Here is a 17500-nt window from a genome sequence, read left to right as displayed (position 1 = left end):
GAAGAAGGAAATGGAAGGGAAGGGAAATGAAGGAAGGGAAGAAGGATGGAAGGAAATGGAAGGAGGAAGGGAAGAAGGAAATGAAAGGGAAGGGAGGAAGGAAAGGGAAGGGAAATGAGGGAAGAGTAGAAGGAAATGGAAGGGAAGGGAAATGAGGGGAGAGGAGTAGTCAGGAAGGGGGGAGGGGAGGGGGATGGAGGGAAATGGAAGGAGAAGGGAGAGGAGGGAAGGGAGGAGAGGGGAGGGAAAAAAGGGTAGGGTGGAGGGAAGGGAAGGGAAGGGGAAGAAGGAATGGATTAGAAGGAGAGGGAAAGAGAAAGGGGAGAGAGAGAAGGAGGAAGAAAGGGAGAGGGGGTGAGGAAGAAGACAGGAAAGAGGAAGAGGAGGAGGAGGAGGAGGAGAAGAGGGGAAAGAAAGAGAGGAGGAGGAGAGGGAGGAATAAAAAAACAGAGGAAGGAGGGAGAGAAAAGGGAAGTAAGAGGAATGATAAAGAGGGGAGAAAGGAAGAAGAGGGGAGGAGGAGGAGAAGGAGGAGGAAGAAGGTGAAGAGGGGGAACAAAAAGAAAACAATTAAAACACATCTTTCTACTACAATCAAAACATCTTTTCACACAAATCAAAACATCTCCAAACTCTCACTCCACATATCTTCCCAGTACCACATCTATCCACCCCTCCACCCCTTACCTGTATGTGGAAGAGCACGCGCAGTATGTCCACCATCACATCGTCGGAGCGGATCTCAGCTAACAGGAGCATTAGGGTACAGAAGATGGCCTCCATGTTAGCGAGGGTGTTGTTGACGAACTCACAATTCTCCTGGACGCAGAGAAGGAGCTCCGAGCCGCTCTTACGCCAGAAGTTCACATCCTGCCGCACTGGTTTGGCGAAGGTCAGCCCCAGTTTGCCGATCTCCAGGCTGTGCGGGTGAAGAGTGTGAGGTTAGATGGGGTTGGGGTGGGTAGGATAAGGGTTAGACAGTGTTAGGGTAGGAAAGTTGAGGGAGGTGGTTAGGTTTCGGGAAGGATGGGTAGGGGTAGGGTATATATAGTTAGGGTAAAAGTAAGGGAAAGGGGAGTTAGGTTAGGGGAAACAAGTGTTGAAAGCACAAAGACTGTGTTAGATCGGCGTCGCATGACCCTCCAACACACCCTCGACAATTTATATTATGCAACTAGGGGTCTAAAATGGAAAATGCTGAAAAGTAAAGATGGCGCCACTATAAACACTTGCCTGCACCACAACGGGCTGGGGCAACCACCAGGCCCTACTATGAAGGCCTACCGGCACCACAGGACAAGACGTAAAAAAAAAAAAAATAAATAAATAAATAAATAAATAAATAAAAAAATAAATAAAAAAATAAATAAATAAACTATAATGCCATGTTGTAGGGTTCATCAGGGCTAACAAATGTTATTATACAATGTCATGTCTACAATGCACGGGTAAGCCAGGAAAACAACTTGAAGAGAACAACAAGAAGATGGGCAATCTGTTTATCGACATCTAAAAAAGAAAGGAGAAGAGGGTGAGTGTGTTAGGTTAGAAATGGGTGACAGGTGAAAGGAGAAGAGGGTGAGGGTGTTAGATTAGAAATGGGTGATGGGTGAAAGGAGAAGAGGGTGAGTGTGTTATGTTAGAAATGGGTGACAGGTGAAAGGAGAAGAGGGTGAGTGTGTTAGGTTAGAAATGGGTGACAGGTGAAAGGAGAAGAGGGTGAGTGTGTTAGATTAGAAATGGGTGACAGGTGAAAGGAGAAGAGGGTGAGTGTGTTAGATTAGAAATGGGTGACGGGTGAAAGGAGAAGAGGGTGAGTGTGTTAGATTAGAAATGGGTGACGGGTGAAAGGAGGAGAGGGTGAGTGTGTTAGGTTAGAAATGGGTGACAGGTGAAAGGAGGAGAGGGTGAGTGTGTTATGTTAGAAATGGGTGACAGGTGAAAGGAGAAGAGGGTGAGTGTGTTAGGTTAGAAATGGACGGTGAAAGGAGGAGAGGGTGAGTGTGTTAGGTTAGAAATGGGTGACAGGTGAAAGGAGGAGAGGGTGAGTGTGTTAGGTTAGAAATGGGTGACAGGTGAAAGGAGAAGAGGGTGAGTGTGTTAGGTTAGAAATGGGTGACAGGTGAAAGGAGGAGAGGGTGAGTGTGTTAGGTTAGAAATGGGTGACAGGTGAAAGGAGGAGAGGGTGAGTGTGTTAGATTAGAAATGGCAAATGGGTGACAGGTGAAAGGAGGAGAGGGTGAGTGTGTTAGGTTAGAAATGGGTGAAAGGAGGAGAGGGTGAGTGTGTTAGATTAGAAATGGGTGACAGGTGAAAGGAGGAGAGGGTGAGTGTGTTAGATTAGAAATGGGTGACAGGTGAAAGGAGGAGAGGGTGAGTGTGTTAGGTTAGAAATGGGTGACAGGTGAAAGGAGAAGAGGGTGAGTGTGTTAGATTAGAAATAGGTGACGGGTGAAAGGAGGAGAGGGTGAGTGTGTTAGATTAGAAATGGGTGACAGGTGAAAGGAGAAGGTGAGTGTGTTAGGTTAGAAATGGGTGACAGGTGAAAGGAGAAGGTGAGTGTGTTAGGTTAGAAATGGGTGACAGGTGAAAGGAGAAGAGGGTGAGTGTGTTAGGTTAGAAATGGGTGACGGGTGAAAGGAGAAGGAACAGATGAGTAAGAAGAGGAGAGAAATGAAAAAGGGGAAAAAAAAGTTACATTAAATTAAATTAAGTTAAAATACACTAAAAAATACACACAAGTACACCCATGGCTACCCCCTTACCTTCCCCCCTCCTCCCACCCCGATACTCACGTGGGCCTGGCCAGCTTGCGTGCGTTGTCGTGTCGGTCGAGGAGGGTGTGCAGGATGTGCTGGAGGGTGAGCCGCACCTCCGCATCGCTGGACACACTCAGTCGCATAAGTCGCACCAGGAAGGACTGTGCGAAGGTCTTGCTATATTGCTCCGTGGTGTACTTCGTGCCAACCTGAGAATGGAGGGAGGGGTGTGTGTGAGAGAGAGGCACTGAGTCAAGATGTATGGTAATTGTTTGGGGTTTTGTTAGGTTAGGTTAGGTTAGGTTAGGTTGAGAATGGGGGTAGGGGTGTGTGTGTGAGAGAGGCATTGAGTCAAGATTTACATAGAAAATCAGACCACACAGACCCCATGGTCCAGACTTGGTGGTCTGTCCTTAAACCTAAGTGATTTTACATTAATCAGAAGACTCCAAAACGTTGCATTTCTACTCTAGTTGATATTAAGTTGAAGGAAGTGACGGTCGAGCTTATTTTTGAAGGAGTCAATCGTGTTACACTGGACCACTGATGATGGGAGCTTATTCCATTCTCGCACTACATCGCTGGTGAAGAAAAATTTGGTGCAGTCTGAATTTACTTGTCTACATCTGAGTTTTACGCCATTGTTCCTCGTGCGCAAAGTGTCATCGATCATAAACAATGTTGATCTGTCTACATTCGTGAAACCATTAAGTATTTTAAAACATTCGATCAGTTTTCCTCGGAGGCGACGCTTCTCAAGAGAGAACATGTTAAGGGTAGAAAGCCTTTCTTCGAGGGATTTGTTGCGCAAGGAAGGGATAATTTTCGCTGTCTGACGCTGAACACCTTCTAATTTAGCAATATCCTTTGCATGGTGGGGAGACCAAAACTGTACCGCATATTCCAAGTGGGGTCTGACTAAACTGTTGTAGAGCGGAGTAGTACATCTTTATTCTTGAATACAAAGTTTCTTTTAATTAAGCCCAACATTCTGTTCGCTTTATTTGCTGCATCGATGCATTGCTGTGAGAATTTGAGGTTTGACGCGATTTTGACCCCCAAGTCCTTGACGATTGAACGCTTTTGAGTTTAACGCCGCATTTCGTAATCAAACTTCTTATTCCTCGCTCCAACTTGAAGGACCTGGCACTTGTCTACGTTAAAGGGCATCTCCCATCTATCCACTGTTGAAATTTTGTGCAAATCCTCTTGGAGGCTTTGCCTGTCTTCGCCAGTGAGAACCGAGTTACCAATCTTTGTGTCGCCTGCAAATTTACTAATGCGGTTATTGAGTCCAACATCCACGTCGTTGATGTAAATAATGAAGAGCACTGGGCCAAGAACCGAGCCCTGAGGGACGCCACTAGTGACCGGCGCCACTCTGAGTTAAATCCGCCAATCACTACTCTTTGTTGTCTGTTGCTCAACCAATTCGCGATCCATTGGTTTACCTGACCGTCAATACCTATTTGCTTTAATTTGTAAAGTAATTTATGATGCGGACTTTATCAAACGCTTTCTGAAATCAAGATAGACTACGCCCAGTGATTTGGTTACGTCATAAACAGTGAAGAGGTCGTTATAAAAGGTTAATAGATTTGACAGGCAGGATCTTTTGTTTCGAAGCCATGTTGTGAGTCCCCAATTAATGAGTGGCTTTCAAGGTAACTCACAATTTTGTCTCTAATTATGCCCTCAAGTAGCTTACCTACAACCGAAGTTAGACTAATGGGCCTGTAATTACCTGGTACTTTTTGTCTCCTTTCTTAAAAATCGGTGTCACGTTAGCCTTTTTCCAATCTGAAGGGACAATGCCTTGTCGCAAGGACATATTGAATACGGTTGTGAGGGAGGAGAGTATTTCGCTATGTGTTTCTTTCAGCAGAGTTGGATATACTTTATCAGGTCCAGGACTTTTATTTGTTTTAAGTGATTTGAGGGCTTTAAGGACTTCATCTGGTTTTATTTCAAAGTTAGACAATTAATGCTCGGGATTTACATTATTACTTTTGTTGGTGGTGGTGGTAGGAGGACTGTTATTATTAAACACCGAGGAAATGTAATTATTTAATAGGTTTTCAACGTGTTGGCTGTCAGTCACTAGTGCACCGTCGCTGTTTGTTAAAGGTCAAATTCCACTTCTGATCGCCTTTCTTTTGTTTATGTAACTGAAGAAGGATTTATGATTATTTTTACAGTTGGCTGCAATATTTTCTTCATATCTACGCTTTGCCTGATGCACTAATCTTTTTACTCGTCGCCTGGCATCATTGTAAAGTCTAATGTTTTCGGGCGTGCTTTGGTCTTTCTTTAACCTGTAAGACAATTTTCTCTCCTTGACTGAGTGTGTAATTTCGCTATTAAACCACGGTGGACTTTATTAGTGTTAATTGCTTCGCACAAGGGGACAAATGTGTCCTGCTGAGTGAGTAAGTGATTTTAAAGTTTAGCCAGGCGTCCTCTGCATTGCCGTCATCTGATAGTTGCATATCTATTAGTTTTCGTCGGATTTCTACGAAGTTGGCTCTTTTGAAATTGGGCACCTTAACTTTATTTTCAGTCACCGATGTTTGAGCTCTAATGTCAACGCGCACTAGTTTATGGTCGCAGGAACCGAGGTGTTCTCCTACCGTGACATTACTGACTAGGTTATCTTGGGTCGCTATAACAAGGTCAAGTACGTTATTTTGTCGAGTTGGTTCAGAAACCATTTGGCTTAGATAATTTTCCTCTAGAAATTCGATCATTCTATGGGACTGTATGGTAATTGTTTGGGGTTTTGTTAGGTTAGGTTAGGTTAGGTTAGGTTGAGAATGGGGGTAGGGGTGTGTGTGAGAGAGAGGCACTGAGTCAAGATGTATGGTAATTGTTTGGGGTTTTGTTAGGTTAGGTTAGGTTAGGTTAGGTTGAGAATGGGGGGAGGGGTGTGTGTGAGAGAGAGGCATTGAGTCAAGATGTATGGTAATTGTTTGGGGTTTTGTTAGATCAGGTTAGGTTAGGTTAGGTTGAGAATGGGGGGAGGGGTGTGTGTGAGAGAGAGGCACTGAGTCAAGATGTATGGTAACTCTTTGGGGTTTTGTTAGATCAGGTTAGGTTAGGTTAGGTTGAGAATGGGGGGAGGGGTGTGTGTGAGAGAGAGGCATTGAGTCAAGATGTATGGTAATTGTTTGGGGTTTTGTTAGGTTAGGTTAGGTTGAGAATGGGGGGAGGGGTGTGTGAGAGAGGCATTGAGTCAAGATGTATTGTTTTTGTTTGTGGTTTTGTTAGGTTAGGTTAGGTTAGGTTAGGTTGAGAATGGGGGTAGGGGCGTGTGTGTGAGAGAGGCATTGAGTCAAGATGTATGGTAATTGTTTGGGGTTTTGTTAGGTTAGGTTAGGTTAGGTTAGGTTAGGTTGAGAATGAGGGGAGGGGTTTATGTGAGAGAGAGGCACTGAGTCAAGATGTATGGTAATTGTTTGGGGTTTTGTTAGGTTAGGTTAGGTTAGGTTGAGAATGGGGGGAAGGGTGTGAGAGAGAGGCACTGAGTCAAGATGTATGGTAATTGTTTGGGGTTTTGTTAGGTTAGGTTAGGTTGAGAATGGGGGGGGGGTTTTGTTCTAGAGAGAGGCATTGAGTCAAGATGTATGGTAATTGTTTGGGGTTTTGTTAGTTTAGGTTAGGTTAGGTTAGGTTGAGAATGGGGGGAGGGGTGTGTGAGAGAGAGGCATTGAGTCAAGATGTATGGTAATTGTTTGGGGTTTTGTTAGGTTAGGTTAGGTTAGGTTAGGTTAGGTTAGGTTAGGTTGAGAATGGGGGGAGGGGTGTGTGTGAGAGAGAGGCATTGAGTCAAGATGTATGGTAATTGTTTGGGGTTTTGTTAGATTAGGTTAGGTTGAGAATGGGGGGAGGGGTTTGTGTGAGAGAGAGGCATTGAGTCAAGATGTATGGTAATTGTTTGGGGTTTTGTTAGGTTAGGTTAGGTTAGGTTAGGTTGAGAATGGGGGGAGGGGTGTGTGTGAGAGAGAGGCATTGAGTCAAGATGTATGGTAATTGTTTGGGGTTTTGTTAGGTTAGGTTAGGTTAGGTTAGGTTGAGAATGGGGGGAGGGGTGTGTGTGAGAGAGAGGCACTGAGTCAAGATGTATGGTAATTGTTTGGGGTTTTGTTAGGTTAGGTTAGGTTAGGTTTATGGAATTTTCAAACACATGACAGGCAGCAACATATGGTATAAATCAACAAAGAATGACCTCACTTTGTTGTATAGAAAGTCTCATTAGTAAGGAAGCATATATGAGTTTTTCTGAGTCGAGCGTATGGTAACTGTTCGGAGTTTTGTTAGGTTATTTTAAGTTTAGGCAGCAGCATATGGTATAAATCAACAAGGAATGACCTCACTTTGTTGTATAGAAAGTCTCATTAGCAAGGAAGTATATGTGAGTTTTAACTGTTCGGGGTTTTGTTAAGTTAGGTTGAGTTCATGGAATTTTCAAACACATGATAGCCAGCAACATATGGTATAAATCAACAAAGAATGACCTCACTTTGTTGTATAGAAAGTCTCATTAGCAAGAAAGCATATGTGAGTTTTAACTGTTCGGGGTTTTGTTAGGTTAGGTTGAGTTCATGGAATTTTCAAACACATGATAGGCAGCAACATATGGTATAAATCAACAAAGAATGACCTCACTTTGTTGTATAGAAAGTCTCATTAGCAAGAAAGCACAGTTGAGTTTTTCTGAGCCACATGGTAACTGTTTGGGGCTTTGTTAGGATAGATTAGGTTCAAGGATGGAGTGATTACCAGAGTTGTGTACATTTTCGAATATAAATACACACACACACACACACACACACACACACACATACACACACCTTGAGCAGGGACTTGAGGAGGATGTGCTGCAGTTTCACCTCCGCTTCCGGCCGCTGCGATCCACCGTCATCCACTCGATCGCTTCCTGGAACCTGTGTGGATGAGGGGGGGGTGCGGGGAAGAGGTGGGTGAGTGGAAGAAGAGGGGATTTAGTCCACATTAGTTGCTCTTTTTACTCCACTTCCTTTCTCTGTCTAATCTATTTTTTTTCTACCTCCTCCTCATCTACCTCTTTTTTTTTCTCTTAATCTCTATCTCTATCTCCTCCTCCTCTTTCTCTTTCTCTATCTTCATCTCTTCCTCTTACTTACATTCTCTCAATTTTCCTCTTTCTCTCCTCCTCCTCTTCCTCTTTATCACATTCTTCTCCTCCTCCTTCTCTATCTCGTTCTCCTCCACCTCCTCCTCCTCCTCATTCTCTTTCCTTTCTCTTCCTCCTCCTCCTCCACCTCTATCTCATTCTCCCTCCTCCTCCTCCTCCTTATTCTTTCCCTTTCTCTCTCCTCTTCCTCCTCCTCCACCTTCATACCCCCCCCTCATCCACCCTCACCCACCTTGTTCAGAATAAACACCATGGAGTCCACTTTCTGGTAATCCGGCAGGTGGTTGGCGTACTCTCCCAGCGCGTGGATGAGGGTTTCCTGGTACACCCGCTCCACCGACCCCTCCGATCCACTTGCTCCACCCACCACGGATGACCGGATGTGCTCGAGCAGGGAGTTGATGATGGTGATGAAAGAGGGGCCTGTGGGTGGAAGAGTGGATGAGAGGTGGAGTGAGTGGGTGGGGGAAGAGTGGATGAGAGGTGGAGTGACTGGGTGGGGGAAGAGTGGATGAGAGGTGGAATGGGTGGGGGGAACAGTGGATGAGTGGAAGGGGTGGTGGATGCTGGGGTGGTTATGTGGATGAATTTTGTGGGTGTTAAGTGGAGTATAAGTGGATTTTGTGGATTTTAAGTGGAGTATTGGTGGATTTTGTGGGTGTTAAGTGGTGTTAGTGGATTTTGTGGATTTTAAGTGGAGTACTGGTGGATTTTAAGTGGAGTATTAGTGGATTTTGTGGATTATAAGTGGAGTATTGGTGGATTTTGTGGGTGTTAAGTGGAGTATTAGTGGGTGGAAGGAGAGGTGGATGAGGGTGATGTTTTTCTGTGTGTGTGTGTGTGTGTAACTGTGGTGTGGATGAGGAAGAAGATGGTGGATGAGTGGATGATAGGTGGAGAGGTAGATCGGTGGATGAATGAGTGGAAAAAGAGAACAATTATTTTTTTTTTGCATTCCCTTCTTCACCCCAACTCTCTCTCTCTCTCTCTCTCTCTCTCTCACATTCTTCTACTTCCTTCCTTCTTTTCCCTCACTTCTTCTTTCCTTCCTTCCTTCCTTTCCCTCTCTCTCACATTCTACTTCCTTCCTTTCTTCCTTCTTTTCCCTCACTTCTTTTCTCCTTCCTTCCTTCCTTTCCCTCTCTCTCACATTCTACTTCCTTCCTTTCTTCCTTCTTTTCCTTCACTTCTCTCCTTCCTTCCTTCCTTCTTCTCTCTCTCCAATTCTCCCACTTTCTTCCTTCCTTCACACACACACACACACACACACACACACACACACACACACACACCCTAAACTACATACCCATCCTGTCACACCCTTCCAAACACCCCCTTTCCTTCACCCCATCACCCCAATCACACCCCCTTCCCTTCACCCCATCACCCCAATCACCCCGCTCACCTATGCACTCCCCGGCGGCGATGGGGATGACCTTGGAGAGGACGTCGGCGATTCCTGTCCTGATCTTCGCGGGTTCCTTGCTCTTCTCATTGATGTGCAGCATGATGAGCTCGATGATGTTGATGCTGTAGTTAGCCTGGGGGGGAGCAAAAGGGGGGGGGGGGGGGGGGTTAATTGGGGTGAGGGAAGGGGGGGGGTGTTATGGGGAGAGGAAGAGGAGGAGAGGGGGGTTTACATGATGGGGGGGAAATGGTTAATTGGGGTGAGGGAAGGGGAGTGTGTTGGGGAGAGGAAGACGAGGGGAGAGGGGGAGAAGAAGAGGGGATTTGAGGGGGGATAAGATGAAAGAAGAGTATAGAAGTAACAGAAGGGAGGTAGATGAAGATAGGTAGATAGGAGAGATAGGTAGGTAGAAAAAACAGGTAGATAGGGAGGTAGAAGAAAGGGAGGAATTAGAAGATGGGTAGATAGATAGAGGAAAGGATAGGAGAGAAAAAGAAGGGAAGTAAAGAGAATGTGTGGATAAATGAGGGATACACACACACACACACACACACACACACACACTCACCTGTATAGAGTACATTAATATCTTGAACACCTGCACAGCAAAGGTATTCTTCACCCATAGGCCTTCATGGTCCAGGTGCCTGTGTGGAAGAGGAGGAGGAGGAGGAGGAGGAGGAGGGGGAAGAGGAGGAGGAGGAGGAGGAGGATGAGTTAACTGGTATTACATCAACAGAGCTAAAAAAAAATCACAGTAAATTATCAAGATCATTATTGGAACACAGGTAAGCTAACTACCCCCCTGACCCCCACCTTCCCCCCTCTTCCCCAACCCCCCCTTAGCCCAATATAACCCCTAACCCCTCCCCCTTCCTCTCCTCATCCCCTCCTTCCCCTACCTCAGTCCCTCAACCCCCTCCTTCCCCTCTCTTCACACCCCAGTTCTATAGCCCCTCTTTTCCAATCCCCAACCCCCAATCCTTCTCCCCTACCATAGCCCTACAACCCCTTCTCCCCATCTCAACCCTGCTCTTCATTTAACCCATCCTCCTCCTCACCCCATTATTTTCCCTATTCACAACCCCTCCCCTCTTCTGTAACTTTCCTCCCCCTTCCTCAATCCTCAACCTAGCAAACCCCTCCTCTCTCTTCTCCCCTATCCTCAACCTCCCTTCCCCACCTCAACCCACTAAACCCCTCCTCTCTCTTAACCCCACCTCATCTTTCTCCCCTATCCTCAACCTCAACCCACTAAACCCCTCCTCTCTCTTAACCCTACCTCATCTTTCTCCCCTATCCTCAACCTCCCTTCCTCCCTCCCCTCCCCCTCCATGCTTACGTCAGCAGCGGCTTCACTACGTTGTCAATCTTGCCGTAGGTTGCCCGGGACACCAGCTCCCGCAGGCACATCTCAGCCAGCTCGTGCGGCTCCTTCTCGCCCTCCTGGTGGTGGTGGTGCTGGGGCGGCTGCGGGGGCTCATCCAGCGGGGGCTTCTGGGGGTGGTGTTGGTTGTCAGGGGTGTCGCTGGTGGGCTTAGTTTCCTGGGGGGTAGCGGGGAGTTAGTGGGGGTTAAGGATGTTGAATATTGAGCTCTACTTTAGTTTTTTTTTATATTTAAGGTCTCTTATGTTATACAATGGTTTGTTGTATGATGTTTTGGTGTTAGAGTTGTTATTGTTTTATATTTCTTTACAGTGAAGGTCTTCCCTGACCTACAATGATTCTCAGACATCCTGTGGCTCACAGCCCAGGCCTGGCAAGGCTTTCATGGAGGGGGTTGTGTTTGGTGTTGTCATGGGGTATTGTATGAGCCTGGTGATACATTAACAAGTTTTCTGCACCATGGACTTGGAAAAAAAAAAAAAGGCTATAGCTGTAAAACTACAAAGAAAATTGGTGAGCACTGCTGAGCAATGCTCTCACAAGCTCTCCATGCTCTTCCAGGGCTGTAAGTTTTTTGGGGGGCTACAGCCCCTCTAATGTTTTCTAAATAGGCCTCAAAATGCCCCTAAAAGTGTTTAATTTAAAAAAAACTTCTCCCAGTTGCACTCCCCCCCTCATGAACCTATGGTGCCCTTTAGTCCCCCCTAAAACATCTGCCCAAATTACAGGCCTGTCCCTCACCTGTGTGTAGAGGTCGCAGTGCTGCATGTTGTAGAGCAGGGACGGCACGATCTTCTCCATGTGTGTGGGCAGCCAGATGTTCTCCCCCAGGTTGTCCAGGTCAGTCTTGCGCACCACACCCTGAGGAGGAAGATCACCTGTACTCCCTTCATCCCTCCCATGCAGCCAAAGAGAGATTTTAGGGCCCTTCCACACCCATCAAGGCACTACAAATGAAGAGAACTCCTTACCTGCAGCCCCTTTATCCCGGCGATCCTGAGCAGCTTGCGTGTGGCGTCGTCGTCCTCGTTGGAGTAGCACATGCTGGAGAACTTGCTGACCAGGAAGTCGTAGCGCCGGTGGTAGGAGGGAGTGTCCTCGCGGATGTTGGCGAACTTCTCAAACTGTGGCGGAGAGGGACGAGAGGGGTTATTCTTGTCATGTAATGTTGTGACCGCGAACCTGAGGAAACACATATTTGGTAAGTCTTCGGTAGGAGTTGTGGGTATTTGCAGGAGGTGGAGGTGGTGATGGGTGATGAGATAGGGTGATGGAAGGGGAGGGTAAATGGAGGGAGGGAGGAAAGGGAGAAAATGAGGGATAGGAAAGAGAGCATCGTGTGAAAAGGGAGGAAAAGATTAGAAAAGATAAGTGAGAGGAAGAGAGTGAATGGAGGAAAAGAAGAGGAGAGAGAGAGAGAGAGAGAGAGAGAGAGAGAGAGAGAGAGAGAGAGAGAGAGAGAGAGAGAGAGAGAGAGAGAGAGAGAGAGAGAGAGAGAGAGAGAGAGAGAGAGAGAGAGAGAGAGAGAGAGAGAGAGAGAGAGAGAGAGAGAGAGAATTGTGGAATGGAAGAAAGGTGGAAAATGACAAGAGAGAGGAAAAAAGTGAATGGAAGGAAGGAAAGAAGGTAGAAAGAAAGAAAGGAAGAAGGAAGGAAGAAAGAAAGAAAGAAAGGAAGAAATGAAGGAAGGAAGGGAGGGAGAGAAAAGCAAAAAACTACTGAATTCACACACACACACACACACACACACACACACACAACAACCCCCCCCTGCCCCCCACCACACACACACACCCCTCTACCCCCTCCCACACACACACACACACACACACACACACATACCCCTCTACCCCCCACCCTCACACATACCCCTCTACCCCCTCCCACACACACACACACACACACACACACACATACCCCTCTACCCCCCACCCTCACACATACCCCTCTACCCCCTCCCACACACACACACACACACACACGCACACACACTTACAGACTGGATGGCCCGTAGCTGCAGGGCCGGCTCGGTGGACTCCAGGAGCTTCTGAACCATTTGCAGGAAGGACTCCACGAAGAGGTTGAGGTTGTTGGCGTGGCAGGAGACCAACAGCTGATCCAAGGCGTCCATGGAGATGATGACGTAACCTGAGGGGGAGGGGGAGGGGGGGGGGGGTTATTGGGGTGGTGGTGGTGGTTCTCCCCTTTCCACCTCTCTCCCTCTCCTCTGCTTTTTCCTCCCCCTTTCCTTCAATCTTTTTTCTTTTCTCTCTCTTTCTTTTTTTCCTCTCCACCTCTTCCCTTTCTTTCTCCTGTTTTCGTTTACCCTTTTTTTCCTGTTTTTTTTTTCTGTGATTGTTTTTTTCTTCCTTTGCCGATGTTCTTTTTCTTTCTCTCTCTCTCTCTCTCTCTCTCTCTTTTTCTCTCCCTTTCTCTTGTTTCCTCTCCTTCCTTTCCATCATTGTTTCCCTTTTCCCTTCTTCCTCTTTTTTCTTTCTTTCATCTTTTTTTCCCTCTCTTCCTTTCCCTCATTCAATCTTCTTCCTTCTTCTCTCTCTCTCTCTCTCTCTCTCTCTCTCTCTCTCTCTCTCCTCTTTCTTCTCCCTTTCCACCTCTCTCCCTCTCTTTCCCTCCCTCACCTCTTCTCTCTCCCTCCCTTCCTCTCCTCTTCCTCCTCACTTTCCCTTTTCTCCTCCCTCCCTCCCTCCCACCTGTCTCTCACCTGCCCTTCACCTGTTAATTAGTTTACCTGGCATGTCAATATAAGGTGTTTCGTTACCTCAAACACACACACACACACACACACACACACACACACACACATACACACACATAATAACTATCTTTTTTTGTGTACATTTTCTCTTTCTTTCTCTCTTTTCTTTCTTTCTTTCTTCATTCTTCTCTCTCTCTCTCTCTCTCTCTCTCTCTCTCCCTTCTCCATCCTTCTATCTTTCCTATTTCCTTTTTATTCCTTCCTTCCCTTTCCCATCTTCATCCTTCCTTCCCTCCCTCTCTCTTCCTTCTATTCCTTCATTTCCTTCTTCTTCCTCCTTTCTTCATCTCTTCCACTTTCTATTCTTTTCCTTCACTTCTATCCTCCTTTCTTCATCTCTTCCACTTTCTATTCCTTTCTTTTCCTTCACTTCTATCCTTCCTTCCTTTCCTCCCTCCTTCCTTCTAACTTTCCACTCCTTTCCTTCCATTTCATTCATTCCTTCATATCTCTCTTTCCTTTCTTCCCTCCCTCCCCTTTCCTTCCATTTCATTCCTTCCTTCATATCTCTCCTTCCTTCCTTCCCTCCCTCTCCTTTCCTTCCATTTCATTCCTTCCTTCCCTCCCTCTCCTTTCCTTCCATTCCATTCCTTCTTTCACATTTCTCCTTCCTTCCTTCCATTCCATCCCTTCCTTCACATCTCAACCTCCCCCCCCCACAACCTACTCCCCCTCCCTCCCCTCCCTTTCTTCCCCTTCCTTCCCCTTCCACTCACCTGTCTTCCGCCTGTTGATGTCCCTGAAGAGTCTATAGGCCAGGTACTCTCCGATCCTGTCCAGCTTGTCGGGCGAGTTCATTGCATACCACATAAGTTTGTCCATATTGCTCTTGACTAGCCCATCCTGTGTGGTGGTGGTGGTGGTGGTGATAGGAAGGGGTATGTACAAAGTGGTGGTGATGGGTGGTGGTGATGGTGATGATAGTGGTGTACAGGGGAGAGGGATTTTGGTGGTAGTGGTGATGGTAGATGGGTGGTGATGGTGGTGATGGGTATGGGACAAGATGGTGATGTAGATAGTGAGGGTGTTGATGGTGTTGATGGGTGTTGTATGGGAGAGTGTTTTGGTGGTGATGGTGGTTAAGGAAGGGGTGATTAAGGGAAAGGGGAGGTGGAAAGGGGTGTGGGAGAGTGTAAGGAGGGGAAACAGAGGGAGAGAAGAGAGATAGGGAGGAAGAGGAGGGAGAGAAGATAGGGAGGAAGAGGAGGGAGAGATGAGAGGGGAAGAAAAGGGGAGGAATGGGGAAGGAGGAGAAGACAGAGGGAGAGAAGAGAGATAGGGAGGAAGAGGAGGGAGAGATGAGAGGGGAAGAAATGGGGAGATGATGAGTGGAAATGGGGAGGAATGGGGAAGGAGAAGAAGGGGAAACAGAGGGAGAGAAGAGAGATAGGGAGGAAGAGGAGGGAGATGAGAGAGGGGAAGAAAAGGGGAGATGATGAGTGGAAATGGGGAGAAATGGGGAAGGAGGAGGAGGAAGAAAAGAAGAGAGGATTAATAATTACACAAACAAACAAACAAACAAACAATGATAAAAAGAGTAACAATGAATACAACCACAAAAAAACAGCAAAAACAACAACAATCAGAGAGAGAGAGAGAGAGAGAGAGAGAGAGAGAGAGAGAGAGAGAGAGAGAGACACTCACATCTGGAATGGCCGGGAATATGTTGTCCACCAATCTCTTGTAGCGTGGACGAAAGGCCGAACAACAAGCGCAGCAACCTGTAACAGTGGTAGTAGTAGTAGTAGTAGTAGTAGTAGTGGTAGTAGTAGTAGTAGTAGTAGTAGTAGTGGTAGTAGTAGTGGTGGTGGTAGTAGGAAGGATCTTATGAATGGTTAGGTTAGGTTAGGTTAGGTTAAGTTAGTAATAGTAACAGTAGTAGTAACAGTAGTAGTAGTAGTAGTAGTAGTAGTAGTAGTAGTAACAGTAGTAGTAGTAGTAGTAGAAAAAAAAAGAAAAAAGGAAGGGAACGGAAGCATATATTCAAAAGTTATGTGTGTGTGTGTGTGTGTGTGTGTGTGTGTGTGACAATGGAAGAAAGGGAGGCAAGAAGCACCACAAAAGGAGAAGAGGGGGAGGAAGGAAGGCAAGGAAAAAAAAAAAGAACAAACACACACACACACACACACACACACACACACACACAATTACATAACACAATGGACTGAAAATCTTTAATAATAATAATAATAATAATAATAATAATAATAATAATAATAATAATAATAATAATAATAATAATAATGATAATAATAATAATAATAGCCAGCATGCAGAGAAATAGCCTTTAAAAATCACTTACCTCAATAATCATAAGAGAGAGAGAGAGAGAGAGAGAGAGAGAGAGAGAGAGAGAGAGAGAGAGAGAGAGAGAGAGAGAGAGAGAGAGAGAGAGAGAGAGAGTTTTATTTTATCGATCTTCTCCTCCTCCTCCTCTTCCTCCTCCTCCTCGGAAAATGATCATATAAAAAGATTCTTATATATCCACTCTCTTCCTCCTCCTCCTCCTCCTCCTCTCTCCACTTAGAAGTAAAGAAATTGAGGAGAAAGTGAGAGAGAGGAAGGAGGAAAGGAAGGAAGGAAGGAAGGAAGGAGAGGAGATGAGAGGAAAGAAGGAAAGGGGAGGAAGAGGAAAAGGAAAGAACTGAATGAAGGAATGAAGGAATAAAAGAGAGGAAGGAAGGAAGGAAGGAAGGAAGGAGGGGGAGAAAGGACAGGAGAGAAAAGAAGGAAAGGAGAGAAGGAAAAAGAAAAACTGAATGAAGGAAGGAATGAGAGGAAAGGAGAAAGGAAGGAAGGAGAGAAGAGGAAAAGGAAAAAAACTGAATGAAGGAAAGAGAAGAGAAGAAGGAAGGAAGGAAGGAAGGAAGGAGAGAGAGGAGAGGAAAGAAGGAGAGGAGGAAAAGGAATAAACTGAATGAAGGAAAGAAGGAAAGAGAGGAAGGAAGGAAGAAGAGAGAGGAGAGGAGGAAAAGGAAAAAGCTGAATGAAGGAAAGAGAAGAGGAAGGAAGGAAAGACAGAAGGATGGCAGGAAGGAAGGAAAGACGTAAGGAAGGAATGAAGGAAGGAAGGAGGGAGGGAGAGGAGAGGAGAGAAAGAGGAGGAGGATTTATCGGTTAAGAAGATAATTTTTCCCTCACATAAGACTTCCTCCTCCTCCTCCTCCTCTTCTTCCTCCTCCTCCTCCTCTTCTTCTTCTTCCTCCTCCTCCTCCTTATATTACGTCAGCTAAGAAACTACGGCTCTCTCTCTCTCTCTCCCTCTTCTCTACCTACTACTACTACTACTACTACTATCAACCTAATAATAATAATAATAATAATAATAATAATAATAATAATAATAATAATAAAAATAAATGGTATAAAGTTAACATGCAAAGTGAATTTAATGATCAATATAGACTTACTTAATCTAACACACACACACACACACACACACACACACACACACACTGAAAGAGATAAGAGAGATTAGCAGACAAACTTGGCACACACACACACACACACACACACACACACACACACTGAAAGAGATAAGAGAGATTAGCAGACAAACTTGGCACACACACACACACACACACACACACAAACACACTGAAAGAGATAAGAGAGATTAGCAGACAAACTTGGCACACACACACACACACACACACACACAGACTTACACGTGGCATCGGGGCACTTAACAGCCAGGGCCTCGACAGCATCAGACAGCCGCTCTCGATCCAGACAGCAGCTTAGAATTGAGGCCATGCTGTCTGTCTGTCTATCGGTGTGTCTGTCTGTTATCTATTACTTCTATTTTCGATTTACTGTCTATCTGTCTCTCTGTTTAAAATTTGTTCTCTCTCTCTTTCCTGTTTTGGTGAAGTTTGTTTGTTTGTGAGTGTGTGTGTGTGTGTGTGTGTGTGTGTGTGTGTGTGTGTGTTCGCTTCCTGTTGTATTTGTTCCCTTATCAGTGTGTATGTGTGTGTTTACCCCTCTCTCTCTCTCT

At 45.7% G+C, this 17500-nt stretch overlaps 1 protein-coding gene and 1 long non-coding RNA gene across 5 annotated transcripts in view; one reads left to right on the top strand and one right to left on the bottom strand.

Moving 5' to 3' along the window:
* The window catches only part of LOC126986216 (protein EFR3 homolog cmp44E-like), a 32352-nt gene that overhangs the window by 4511 nt on the left and 10341 nt on the right, over window positions 1-17500 (bottom strand). Inside the window, exons 1-13 of one of the 3 annotated variants that reach the window (XM_050842186.1) lie at window positions 17172-17450; window positions 15148-15224; window positions 14220-14346; window positions 12724-12875; window positions 11699-11851; window positions 11469-11588; window positions 10683-10837; window positions 9909-9987; window positions 9338-9473; window positions 8165-8355; window positions 7610-7702; window positions 2796-2968; window positions 688-919 (exon numbers count right to left, since the gene is read on the bottom strand). In XM_050842186.1, the coding sequence (XP_050698143.1) occupies window positions 688-919; window positions 2796-2968; window positions 7610-7702; window positions 8165-8355; window positions 9338-9473; window positions 9909-9987; window positions 10683-10837; window positions 11469-11588; window positions 11699-11851; window positions 12724-12875; window positions 14220-14346; window positions 15148-15224; window positions 17172-17259 (1776 nt within the window). In that variant the 5' untranslated portion in view covers window positions 17260-17450. Of the gene's footprint in view, window positions 1-687; window positions 920-2795; window positions 2969-7609; window positions 7703-8164; window positions 8356-9337; window positions 9474-9908; window positions 9988-10682; window positions 10886-11468; window positions 11589-11698; window positions 11852-12723; window positions 12876-14219; window positions 14347-15147; window positions 15225-17171; window positions 17451-17500 lie in introns of those variants that run through there. The other 2 variants (XM_050842185.1, XM_050842187.1) reach the window with 2 other exon arrangements.
* LOC126986217 (uncharacterized) lies at window positions 2981-6916 on the top strand. Of its 2 annotated transcripts, none has more exons than XR_007739409.1 (3): window positions 2981-3066; window positions 5863-5951; window positions 6531-6916. It is a non-coding gene; the product is annotated as an uncharacterized LOC126986217 (long non-coding RNA). The 2 variants fall into 2 exon arrangements; XR_007739408.1 differs by lacking the exon at window positions 2981-3066 and adding an exon at window positions 5531-5664 and having other exon boundaries at window positions 6531-6902.

This window comes from Eriocheir sinensis, chromosome 61 (genome assembly GCF_024679095.1).
Source record: "Eriocheir sinensis breed Jianghai 21 chromosome 61, ASM2467909v1, whole genome shotgun sequence".
Lineage (NCBI taxonomy): Eukaryota > Metazoa > Arthropoda > Malacostraca > Decapoda > Varunidae > Eriocheir > Eriocheir sinensis.
The sequence above is the reverse complement of the archived record's forward strand: the minus strand, read 5'-3'. Positions and strand labels throughout refer to the sequence as shown.